The 13,413-nt window shown below is 40.0% G+C and overlaps 1 protein-coding gene across 1 annotated transcript in view; it reads left to right on the top strand.

Annotated features, from left to right (window-relative positions):
* Positions 1–8,907: 8,907 nt before the first annotated feature.
* Positions 8,908–13,413, top strand: part of CLVS1 (clavesin 1) — a 159,244-nt gene continuing 154,738 nt past the window's right edge. The window contains exon 1 of the mRNA XM_049633364.1: positions 8,908–9,362. Within this exon, the coding sequence (XP_049489321.1) occupies positions 8,908–9,362 (455 nt within the window). The remainder of the gene's footprint in view (positions 9,363–13,413) is intronic.

The raw sequence follows: 13,413 nt of genomic DNA, 5'->3' as shown, positions 1-13,413 counted from the left end.
CCAACATCAATCCCAAGTGTTGTATCTCTCTAGACAGAACCATGCTTACCTTTCTATCCAAGTTTGTCTTAGCTAAAGCGAAGTTTGTCTTTGGTTTGATTCTTCATGGATGTGGAAATCAACTGGACACTCACCTTCCCTCAAACACCTTTCATTTATTCAGTTCATAAGTTCATTATTGTTCACTACCTCTGCTCCCCTTCACAGCCCTTTATCATCTCTTCTCTGGCCAGGTGCTCTCCCTTTTCATGGACATGTTTCGGTATGAGAAAGTTTTCTGTGTAGGCAGCTAACTTTCTATGAGCCTTTCTTCTTCCTGATTTCTGAGCGAGCAGGAATTTTCCCCATATGTGTTTCAAGATGATTGCTCTTGTCTTCTGGACCCTTTTAACCACATCTCCAATTTATTGATATTATGTAAGCCAACTTTCTCCACCTCTTCTCCTTAAAATCACATCATGTCAATTCAGCTTCTGTTACTGGTCAAATGTCTTGCCTAAAGCTCCATACCTTTATATGTCTTAAGTTACATAGTGTATTCAGTGTTCATTATGTTGTAGTTTGGGAGGAAGGGAAGTCCTGGGCCTGGGAATGGTGGAAGGGCTCCCATCACAGGTTTTATGAGTAAGAGAACTCTAGCCTGATGTGTGATCAAAATAACACAAAATAAACAAAACATGAGATTCTCCTCTTTTTCTCTCTCTTCCTTCTTTTTCTCCCTTCCTTTCTCTTAGCATTTCTTGCTTACCCCACCCCTTCCTTTCTTCGTTGTTTTCTGTTTACATATAGAGCACACAAGCACATGTACAATTAATGGAGTGAGTGATCTGATAAACTTTTATGAGCATTGGTATTCCAAAAGGAGTGAGACACTGGATGTGCTTTTAGTCTCCTGTTGGACACAGTAGCACCGTTTTCCACAGACAGTGTGAGCTTGACCTCACAGGTAATTAACCTACCTTCTCAATCCTTTCGATTCACTGCAAATCCTCTTGAGCAGTGCTTCCCAAACAACGTACATACAAATTGCCTGGGAATTCTGGTACCCGTTCAGCAGGTCTAGGTGGGTACTGACATCCTGTATTCCCCATAAGCTCCTGGGTCCTGCTGATGCTGCTGATCCATGGACCACACTTTGAGAAGTAAAGACAACAAACAATTTCCTTCTTTTTAAACATTTCCACCTTAATATCTGATTAACAAATAATGGCACTCATACTAAAACAAAACAAGAACCATCCTGGGATCTAAGACAATAACAGCTTAGAAATTATAACTGTAGTTGAGGAGAAATTTATACAAATAACCCTTTCTTCCCACCTCTCCCTTATGCACCTTGTTGTGTTCTATGTTGACCTCGAAGTTTTCTTAACTTTGATTCCTGTGGCCAACATCATCTGCCTAATCACATCTAGAAGGGTCCCAGTCACATAGAATGCTGGGGAAAACACTGAGAGGAAAAGAAATCAAGTGGATTTAGTGGCCGTCTTTGGGTGAACCCTGCCTTTCTTACATTTTTCCAGATCCTCTTCCTCTAAAGAGTCTATTCTTAGAGAAATACCCTCTTCCCTTGATGAGAGAAGAGTCACATGTTTGTTTGTTTTTTCCTTTCCCTCCTGCTGATACTCCTAAGAAGCACAACTAAAATTAAATTTTAAATTGGGGCATTGACTGCCAGTGACTTCTTATGGGGATAGTTTAATAGCATAGAAAAAGTTCTAGTCTAATTTTCTACATCTTAATACATTTTTCCCTGTAGATTATCTTTATTTAACATACAGTGAGGTGTAAGGTAAACACTGCTTCAACTAAATACCCTTCTACAGTGAAGAGGCAGAAAAACCCCATGCCTTCTTTACAAGTTGTCTTTTCCATCAACTCCTTGAATTATTTTTCCCAAAGCAAACTAAAAGAATAAAAGTCGTATAGCTTGTTCTAGAACAAAGGTCACAATCGTCTGTCAAAAGGTCCATCTTCAGCGTCCCAGACTACTCTAATTCTGACCTGGCATTTATTTTGGGTACAAGTTCCCAGTGTCTCTACTCTGATGGAACTCATTCCAATTTACTCTTAATCTTTCTTGTGGGCAAGAGCAAATGGGAGAAGATGACTGTGTGCTTAGTTGCTATTTTAAAGGGTGCCAATGGAGTCAACACAATGAATATTTATATGGCAAGGGTAAGCCCTGGGCTAAGATTGAGCTAAAGGTGATAGACATTTGACCGTGAGCCAGGGGCTAAATTCTGGTCACACTGTACTTTCAGATGATTAAAGGTCTCCCTTTTATCCTTCTAGACTTCTCTTCCTGCCCCTGGTATAAGTAGTTCATAACTGCAAGTTGGGTAATGTTTGAGAGAACATTGATGGACTAGGAACCATTCTGTTCTCCCAGGATTTATGTTCTTTTGCCAGTACTTATGCAGAGAAGTCATACAAGCCCTAATTGTCAGTTTCAAATTCATCATTTGGAAAAAAGACTCTTTTCTATTTAGCACCAAAGAATATTATAATCAGCCAGCCTCTAAGATTAAATGTAGGTGCCACTGGCAGTAAGGGAGCTTATCATCTTTCGGAAAAGATTTCAAATACAGTTGTACTTAAAAAGAAAGATTTTTGCTCACTGTGATTTTCAATTTTTGTCTAGATGTATCAGCAGCATCTATTTTTATTTCATTCAGTATAAAAATTCCTTTCAGCATTCCTAGGGGAAAAACATAGTTAAAAATTTTGAAGTGAGATTTTAGAAAGGTGAAGAGTCATTGGGGTTAACTTAATTCAATATTCATTTAAAATCTGGAAACATAATTTTCACACCTACTAATGAATGAGGTAGTTGATTAGACTTTCATGTGGAAAGGTTTATCTCTGAGATTCATTTTTCATTTTTTTCTCATAAAAACAAATATGGGTATATTTTCTCACTTATATTTATATTAATTTAAATTTATGTGTACTTAAAAGGATTCTTTGTATTACCAAGAACATCCCAATGCAACAAATATTTGAAGTATTTTCATTATTTATTGATGTTCTTCTATTTCCAACAGTATCTAGGCTTCATAGATGTTATCTTTCTGGTCGTGACAACAATATACTCTTTCCTCCCCAGATCTGGCCAACTTTACAACATCCTTTAAATGATCTTCCTTAGGACTGGTGGGGTGTGGGTGTGTGCCTGTTGTGTGAGTGAGTCATTGTGAGGGCACAAGTGGTGTAGAGAAATCACCTACACTGAGTGGCAGGGCAAGGTCATTGATAGAACATGGGCTTTATGTCAGGTGGACTGAGGTGTGAATCTTCATTCTTCTAGCTATAATTAATCTATCTAAACCTCAGATTTATCCTCTCATATAATAATTAACAACCCGGCTTTAAAGGTTGGTGTGGAGATGAGATCATAGAGCATCAAAGCTGTAGGCACATAATAAGTACTCAGCAAATATTTGTTTCCTCATGCCCCGAGTTTTTAACATTAGTTTATTATCTGACTTTAAGACCAGTGCTTAGTTGTTCTAAGACTCAGTATCTTTTTATTTACCTGGAAACAACAAAATTATGGTATCAACAAGATTACAGTAAGTGTAGAATGGAGCTTTTTATTTCCAAAGCACTTTTACCTACATCAGTTCACATGGTCCTCAGCATCTCCTAAAGAATTCTTTTGCTTCTATTTCTTGCAGTATCACTGTAACAATGAAGCAAGATAATTGGTGTAAAATGCTTTGAGATAATACATACACATGTACATAGTCTGTAGACAAGATCTGGTTATTGGCTTATATTTAATGTGTGTTTCTGAAGATAATGAAATAAATGAAAGTAATAAATTATAAAATAACCAAAATCAATTTTATTTGAATTATTTTGCTTTCTGAAATGACTTTTCCACCTGGATTCTTTAGTTCATAAATACTAGGATATATGTTTATAGGTGTGTAGGGGTGTGTGTGTGTGTGTGTGTGTGTGTGTGGTGTGTGCGCGCGCGCGCACGTGCACTGAATTTTGCATAAGGGAATACACAAATAGATATTTTCTAATGGAAACTTGAGAGGAAGTGAGAATCTTAAATCTATGGATGCCATGATTTCAAATATCACGATACAAAGATTCTTCTTTTCTCTCTCTCATACAAAATACTACTACTTAAATGTGTAGTTTATCAGAAAAAACATGCTGTTAGAAGTGGAAGTTAGCTCCTATGTTGGGCTCCCTAGGGCACGTGGTGAGTTACTCTCCATGTATCTGTAACAATGTCTAAAAAAAGAATCATTTGGGACCCAAACAGCAATGGGAAAGATGGTTTCTGAGGCCCACATGCATCTACCTCAAGTACCCTTTTTGATTATCAAGCACATTTCAGTCCCCGGATCATGTTTCGCACTCTGCTAGGCATGGCAAAGTATCAATCCTTCAAATAGAATGGCAAGATCTTTGATCTGGCATTTTAGCCAAAGGAAAATACATAAAGGAAGAGCAAAAGTTTGCGACAGCTGGAAAAGGCATAAACAGCTAGATTTTTTAAACAGCTTTAGTCATCTTCTGGCGAAGAAACAAGGACAACACTAGACTTCTGTAAGGTATGGTATTAGGCTACCGAAGAATGTCTGTCAACTCCTTCAGCACATTTAGGCTTATAGAGTGGTAAATCTAGAAGGAATTTTAGTAAAGGACAGTAGGGTTCTGAGAGGGAAGGTGACTCACTGAAGGTCACACAGCTCTTAAGTAGTAAATCTTAGAACCTCTTTGCTACACATAAGAGGCAGAACAGCACAGTAGAAAAGAGCATGGGACTGGAGAAAGATTACTTGGTCTTGAATCCAATATCTGCCAGCTAGTAGCTGTGTAACCTTGGGAAACTCATTTTACCTCTCTATGTCTCAGTTCCCTCACCTGAAAAATGCAGACAATAATATACTCTTCTCATACAATTGTTCTAAAGATTAAAGAATGTAATATATAAATAGAGAGTATTAAGTGCCTGGGACATAATAACTACAGTTATAATAAATTGGAAATTAAAGCTCTTGTTATTATTCATACCCCTAGGACAGAAAACGACTCCTACTTCATGTGATACCAAGTCCAATGTATCCCTTTATACTTGTTTGACAAATTTAGAAAAGTTGAATGAGAACCAAGTCCTTCACGTGAACAGAAGATGACAGTCAAGTGAAATGCTACGTCCTGGAGAACGTTCTTGAACGGCATAGCATTTTTAGCCTTAAATATTATCAATTGACATTGTTCTTAAAGTAGCAGTTTATTCAGAGATCTGAAGTGAAGGATTTGCCTTTAATGGAAAATATCTGTTTCATCCTGAGTATGAAACCCAGCGATCCTAGCTTGGGTTCTCTCCCCAGAAGCTTCTACTGTATGCTGAGGACAGAATAAAGATGTAGATTGAAGCAAATTTATTTCAGTTATTATAGATTGGAGGCATAGCTATGTGTGGAAGCAGGCCATGAAAAACGCAACCTCCGCTCTCTCCTTGAACCCATAGTAATTTATTTCAGAAACATTGTAGAGTTCCCTGAACTATAAGGTGTTTAACTTGCTCCCAGAACCTTTAAATCTTCTGAAGGGGACAAGCTATTGCTATGACTTGTCTAAACGTCCTGTGCCATGGCTTGGAACAGGGACCATCACCGAGCATGCTTCAAGGAGGCAGTGATCTGAAGTACAACGTGCCTAGGCTAAATTCTCCTAGGAAATTAAGTTAGCTGCAACACTGTCATTTAAGGAAAATGATTCCAGAGGCATCCAACAGAATGGGAAGCAACTCACTCATTGAAACAATGTTTTGACTACCTTCTTTATGCATTTACTCTCTATATTTTTTCGGGCACCTATGCCCCGGTAGACACTGTGTTAGGTGCTGAGGATAGTTGGTGAGTGTAACAAAGGTGCTCCACCCATGGAGGTGACACTCTTTGTGCCAGGCCCTGTACTGGGGATACACAGATGAGCGGGATCCAGCTCTTCTCCACAAAGAGTTCAGAGGAAAAAGGGAGGGAGGAAAACGGCAGTGAAATGATGCGGTCAGGGCTGTGAGGCTACCAGTGACCTGTGAAGGTCAGGGAGGCTTCCTAGAGAAAGTGGTGTCCAAGATGACTCCTGAAGGGCAAAGAGGAGTTCGTCAGTGGTTATTCTTTGTCAAGGTCCTGAGAGGTGAGGAGAAATGTCAAGTGACTCTGAGTGGCTACTTGGCCAGATGGTGAATCTGGAGAGAGATAGGCACCACACGGAGAAGGGTCTTAAAAACCTTATTACATAGTTTTATACTTTATCCTAGGACAATTGGACAATTCAAGGAATGACATGAGCAGATTTCAATTACAATACAGAGAACGGACGAGAGAAGGGCAAGTTTGGCAGCAAAGGTGCCATAGGGAGAACGTTGCAGGGCTAAACAGACAGTGTGAGATTGGATGGAAAAAATGGGCAGATTTAAGAAATATTATGGAAGTAATTGTCTGGAAGTGGCCAATAAGGGAGAGAGTGGAATAATAGTGGACTCCCAGGTTTTTAGAATGGAAGCTGCACAGAAGGTGACATTAGTCACTAAGGGATGGAGGTGGAGGGGCAAATTCAAGATGAGGAACGATGGTTAGTTCAGGTTTAAGCATATGGAGTCTGTGGTGTGTAGAAGATGTGTCCGTGAGGTTGCTGAAAAGGCAGTTGGATATGTAGCCTGGAGACCGAGAAAGAGCTAGACTGAAGTTATATTACACGTAGGCGGTCACATCATGGGGCAAGATCCTGGAAACACCCACTAAAGTGTTCACAGAAAGAGAAGAGGGAGCAGGGATCAACACGGCTAAAAGAAAAATCATGGCGTCTGGAGTTAGAGAAAGAGAGTGGGAGAATGGGGGAGAGAGTTTTAAGAAGGATGAAGTCAGCAATATAAAATGTTGATAGGGGTCACCCATAAAGAGTACTGAAATTTGTCTATTGGATATAGGAACAAAAATATCATCACTAGTAGGGTGACCATCTTTCTGGGTTTGCTTAGAATTGTCCCAGTTTATAACTATTGTGCTAGCATTATTATTATTATTATTATTAGCATCCCCTCATGTCTAAATTTGGATAATAAATTATATGATCTTCCTGGTCAGTTCGTTGGTGGAAATAGTAAGGACATATTGCTGTGAGTGTAGGGATGAACTAGAAAAGGAGACATCAAACAAGGGAATTTTCTGAACGGCTTTTGTAAGGCTACTAGACAGGGAATTTTAACATCAGATGGGTGTTGAACGAGATGGGTTTGGCAGTTTCTTCCAATCCTGGGAATAGTTGGTAGCATTATTTTCCATTTACAATCCTAAGTCCTTAAAATTAGTGAAGCTCAAGACTTTATTCTATTTCTTGTTTTTGCATATGGCAGAGCTAAATGCCGTTTTCTTACAAACTATTCTACAAAGCCAACATTTTACACATCGAATTTCTATTACTCCCTCATCTTGACAATGAATACCAGTTACTTTAACTATTCTTCATCTCCCCTATACCACAATATAAAACAGAAATGTGTGAGTTGACTGTCTCCCTTAAGAACTAACTGGTCATTCTAAATTAAGCAGAGGAATAATTTTGTCTTTTACATTATTTTGTATGATAAAGCATTACCAATAATAACTAAGTTGGGAATAAATATTCTTCCTCTGATTGCAGATACTGTCGACCTAGGAAAGCTAGGAAAAAAAATATGCCTTCAAGTTCATTTACACCTAGTATGTCTTCTGATGTTTAGAACTTCCAGATCATACCAAACAAATATCTGAAGGCATTAAAATATGAATTTATATTTAAAATGAGGAAGATGTAAATAATATAGATGTCCTTCTGTATACCGTTTAGGTGTAGACATCTTAAGAGATATATATGAGGAGATTAAAACAATCATCATAAGTAAAATAATATCTCCGAACAACAGGAAAGTTATGTAAATGGGAGGATTTTTAAGCCTGTGTGGATATTGGGTCAGCAGGAAAGCAATCAGGAGTTTCAAATCCCTTTGCCTTTCCTACAGAAGACTAACAAAGGCAAATAATAAAGCCGCTTGTAAGACACGTGAGCATCCTTTCTCATTGCTGTTGAATTTGATTATTGAAGGTCAGGCTTCCAGCCACGAGGCTGCCCCCCTCCCCCTCCCCCCAGCTGTTGTCAGCTCAGTTTTGAGTAATTAGGTACCTGTGGGGTTAGGATAGAGTGACCTTTAACAGTCCCTTTTTATTGTTAAGATGCAAATAACTGCCTTTGAAAAAGGTGGGGGGGGGGCATTTCTGTGAAAGGTACTTCTCTTTGAGAAAAGAGGCTAATGGGGAGGCTAATAAATTGTACAGCAGCCCTAATTTCTCTGCCACATCTAGGCCTGTGAACAGCCCCATAAAGCATGCTGTAACAGAGAAGGATCTTTCTTCTTAGTGTTTCTTAAAGTACTTAATAAAAGAGCGATCTATTACTAATCGGACCATACACTATTATGGTAACTAATCAGTGTGACTAGAAAGTTCCAAATATTTGCATATTATGCATTCAGGAGGTCAACAATAAAATTATCCCAATTACACCATTTTAAAGATAATTTAGCCTTTGTTCTTTGGATACCTAATCAAATCCACAGCACAATACTGCCTTTTTTTTTTTTTTTTTATCTAAGTTCCAATTAATTTGCCCAGATTTTCTTTGTATCATCACTGTTTTGTCTCTCTTGTGTGCATTTGTTTTGCAGTAAGAAATGGTCTCGTTTTTGCCTCCTTTCTGGATGGCCACCACCACATAGGACCTGAATGTCCTACTGCTTTCTAAGAACAGAAAGAAGGCCTTCGATTTGTCTGTTTCAGTGGCAGCTTGGTAGCAGAAAAACTGTTGAATGGGCCCCGATTTCAGCAGACCATCGGGTGAATGGGACCTGTCTCCCTTCTTCCAAAATATCAGCAATTAAGCACTTGGAAAGGAGATTTGGCCAAGATGACCCATTTACAGGCCGGACTCAGTCCAGAGACTATAGAGAAAGCTCGCCTGGAACTGAATGAAAACCCAGATGTTTTACATCAGGATATCCAGCAAGTCAGGGACATGATCATCACCAGGCCTGACATTGGATTTTTGCGTACAGATGATGCCTTCATCCTGAGATTTCTCCGAGCCAGGAAGTTTCACCAAGCAGATGCCTTTAGACTCCTGGCCCAGTACTTTCAGTACCGCCAGCTACACCTGGACATGTTCAAAAACTTCAAGGCTGATGATCCTGGCATTAAGAGGGCTCTCATCGATGGGTTCCCCGGAGTGCTGGAAAGCCGAGATCACTACGGCAGGAAGATTCTTCTGCTGTTTGCGGCCAATTGGGACCAGAGTAGGTAAATGTAGATAGTGTCTTTCCTTGGTTTTTCCTTTTTATAAGCATACGTACTGCATGTTTAGGGTCGTATGGCTTTCATTTAAAAAAAAATGAAAAAAAAATGTGTGACTAACAAGCTTTTCTTTAAAAAAATATGTATATGTATGTATATATATATATATATATATATATATATATATAGTTTCCCCTCCCCGACCCCAAAGGAAGTTTTAAGGCCAGAGGATTACTGTCATCAAATGCATTTCCAGATTCACAGCAGTGTTTTGGAACAATAGAATCGTAGTGTTAGAATGGCAAGACGCCTTAGAAATCATTATTATGTTCATCAGAGTGGGTCATTTATTTTCATAAAATTGAAAGCTGGTCTTCTAGAAGAACCATATATTCTGCCTTTAGTGTTTCCATCTTTAACAGCAAAAACAACAAAAATGGATTCAGTAGATGGCTTTAAATCAAGTGTTTTCATCACGTAAATAATTTCTTGGATCCTCTCCATGACTTTAATATCCTGTATTTCTTCGGAGTGCCAGACCTCTCTACCCAAGTGCATCTCTCCCTGAAAATCCTGTAAAGAACCTCAGACTCAGCATGTGTCAAATCGAACGCACCATCTTTCCCACTATACCTGCTTTTCCAGCCTTCCAGTCTCCCCACCCAGAAATCCGGGTGTCGTCCGTGACTGCTTCTTGCCTTTGCTCCTCACATCCGATTAATTGCCAAGGCCCACGCCTTTCTTCTCAAAAGTCTCAAATCTCGTCACTTCTCTTTGCTCCCCTTGTCACTGCCTTGGTTTAGGTTCTCTTCATTTGTCCCTTGAATTTCTGCAGCAGGCTTGTCACGGGCACCCCTGCCTCAGCTCTAATCTTTCTCGAGCCATTCTTGTCCATACTGTAGCTGGAGTGACCCTTCCAAAATTCTGTGATGTCGCTCTGCTGATGAAAATTCTTCCATGACCTGCGAAGCCTTCAAGGTAAAGTCAGGTCCTTTGCAATCCATCTTGTACATCTCCTATCTCCTGCTGTACTTCATCCTCTGGCCTTCGCGTTCTCTGGTCCAGCTAGAAGGAAGTATAAGCCTTGCTTTGAATGGCTGAGGTTTTTCCATGCCTCCAAGCCTTTGGACTTGCCTCGACAAGCACCTAAAGGAGAGAACCACCACTTCTTATCCCAATTCCAACCACCCTGGACCCAATCTGCCCTACCATTTATACTCATCTTCCTGCTTCTTCACTCTATAGTCTTCATCTACTGCCAGCCCCAACCCTTTTTAGTTAAGTGCCCTTCTTTTGTTCATATTTCCATTAACCTATTTGCAAGAGGAGTGTAAGAACCATTGTTAGTACAGCTATTATTTTGGAATACTTACCTCATACTCTGTTAAGCATTTATGTATATTGTCTCGTTTAACCCAATGAGAACTTTCCACAAAAGATATTATTATTATCCCTGGTTCACATTTGGTGACACAAGACTTTGCGAAATTAAGTAGCTCGCTCAATGTCACAGAACTAGTGAAATATGGAGTGGGAGTGGACCCCCCAGCAGTCTGACTGGAGAACGAGTTGTCTCAACCCGGCATTACTATAATCGTGTGTTTACTTGTATACCCTTTCTTACCTCTCCACCCGAGTCTGCAAGTTCCATGAGGTCAGGAAACTGCCTGTTTCGTGTCTTTCATATCTTTTTGGCACAGGGCACACTATCCAACAAATGTTGAATGAGAAAGAATGCATGTACCACTCTCCAAAAGTTCACCTGTGGCTTTAGTTTTCACAGAGGTATAATCGTTGAAATTTTTATGGTAGCTGGGGAGACGCAGGTTTGACTTTCAGAATAAACCAAATAATTCCTCCCCAGTATAATTAAAAGGAATTTGTAAGGTGGCCCTTTATTACTTCCTATCATTCCTCCTCCTCTTAAAAATGATAATATTATAAACTAAGTAATCACTGGCTATTTTCTGGTTGATAAATTGTGATAGCACAACTTAATCCTGAAAAGGTATTTCAGGGTCTTAACTCTATGAGTCTAGAGTTTGGTCAGCTCTGCATCTGGGCGAGAATGCCTCTCCACGTTTCTGCTCTGTTAACACAAGGTCCCTGCCAGAAAAGAGTCCCCTGTGCAATCCAGTGTCCTTCAGTGTGCAAGCATACGAACAGCTAACTCCCATCTGCCATCAGTGAATTCCTTCTGAGACACACAAACCATCAACACAGGGCATCCGTCTTATACCAGAGAAAACGGCCATCCTTTTGAGAATGGCATGTTAACATGTTGAATTTTGGAACAGGACAATTTTGATGATTCTGGAGAATAATCGTGCTGACTTCATTTGTTCTTAGTGGTTGTAAGTATTCTAGAACTTCCATCTGTTTGGATGCTAAGTAGTGATTTATCCATAAAAATACATCAGAGCAAAATATCTTATTTTGTGTTAGCATTCGGCCCATGTATATCACAAAATGTGTTAAGAAATAATAACAAATAATAATAGTAAAAAGAAACGAGTCTCCAAGAGAATAATCCAAATGTTTATGACTACAATAACCTTGAACAAGTTACTTCACTTCTCTGTTCCTCAGTTTCCTCAAGTGTAAAATAAGAAGCTCAAGTTAGGTAATCCCTGAGACACCTTCAGCTCTAATGGCTCATGAACGTGGAGTTCATTCAGCCTGATCCTATGGATGGATGGATAGGGATTTTAAAATTCACTTTATAGCTTCCTAATTCACTAGGCTTTTTGAAGTAACCTCTCTCTCTTTTTTCCCTCCCACCCTCGCCCCTAGCCTACAAAGGCTGAGTCTACTTGAGACGATTTTTTTCCCCAAACTATACAATACCATTTGTTCCAAATATTTTGGTTTCAACAGGAAGGTAAATGATCAGGCTATCCCAGTGACAACCAAAGATCATTAGAAACAAGCAAACCTCATTTGGAACCCAGCAAGTGACGTGTGCTTTATTGGTTATGTGACCTGGGACAAACAACCTCTCTGAGACTGTTTTCTCATCTGTAAGGTGGGGATGTCTAGCTAATAATGCAGTTGGGACGACCAAATGAAAGATGCACTTAAGGAACACAGCTCGTTGTTTGGCACATGGTAAGCACTCAACAAATATGAGCTTCTGGTATTATTATTAATATTATCAAACATCCCACTACAAAAAGAACGGAGCACAGAGAGTAGATAAATAAAGATAGAGACAGGAGTACAACACTCGAAAATGAAAGTGGGCCGGTGGGTGCGGTCTGCCTGTATGGCCATCCTAAGAACTTCTTTGTTTTCTCCCCGAACACATTCCCTGTCACACAGACCCAGATTAAATGAGGCCCAAAAGGCCCGGAAGGGTTGGCACAGCTTTGCAAAATGATTACTTCACTCTCATTGGGCCCCTAAGATGAGTGGGAAGTGATTTGAATATCTCCTGTGAAAGGTTTGCTGAGATTAAGATGGTTATTAATATTTATTAAAACCGTGTAAATCTCATTCATCTAAACCCAGATGCCACGAACAAAAGCGCAGAAAGGTGACCGGTAGGAAGCGCTGTCCTCCAGAGGCGGGGCTCCCCGGGCCTGGGTGAGGGTGCCAGCTGGAGTGCGGGGGCACTGGGCTCCTGGAACACACACTGGCCTCAGAAATCAGGCCTCAGCAGAGAGCTTTGTGGTTTCTGTATTTTCTGAGGCTACCAGGCTGAAGTGAGATGAATTAGATGAAATCAGCACTCACATATTTATTCATAAAATGAAGCTGGCCCTTTCTGGGTCATCAGAGGTCACCTTTCAGCCCACCTGCTTGGTAAGTAATGGAGACCTGGGGGGGGCACCACTGCTCAATGGGCCTTTTGATCTGTCTCACCTAGACTCTGTTTCCCCCTTAAGATCTGATAAAAAGGAAATCCATTTCTTGTTTCTTTCTGGGCTGCATACTTGTACCTGGTCATACAGCCTGATTTGCCCGTGAATGCCCTTCCCACAGAGGGAAGTGTGATCATAAAGGAGCATGTCTGGTTTTCTTGGATTTTACTCAGCTACAAAGGAGTTAAGTTTGG

Source organism: Panthera uncia, chromosome F2, assembly GCF_023721935.1.
Source record: "Panthera uncia isolate 11264 chromosome F2, Puncia_PCG_1.0, whole genome shotgun sequence".
In the NCBI taxonomy this organism is placed as follows: Eukaryota; Metazoa; Chordata; class Mammalia; order Carnivora; family Felidae; genus Panthera; species Panthera uncia.
This window is presented reverse-complemented; position numbering and strand designations above follow the sequence as displayed.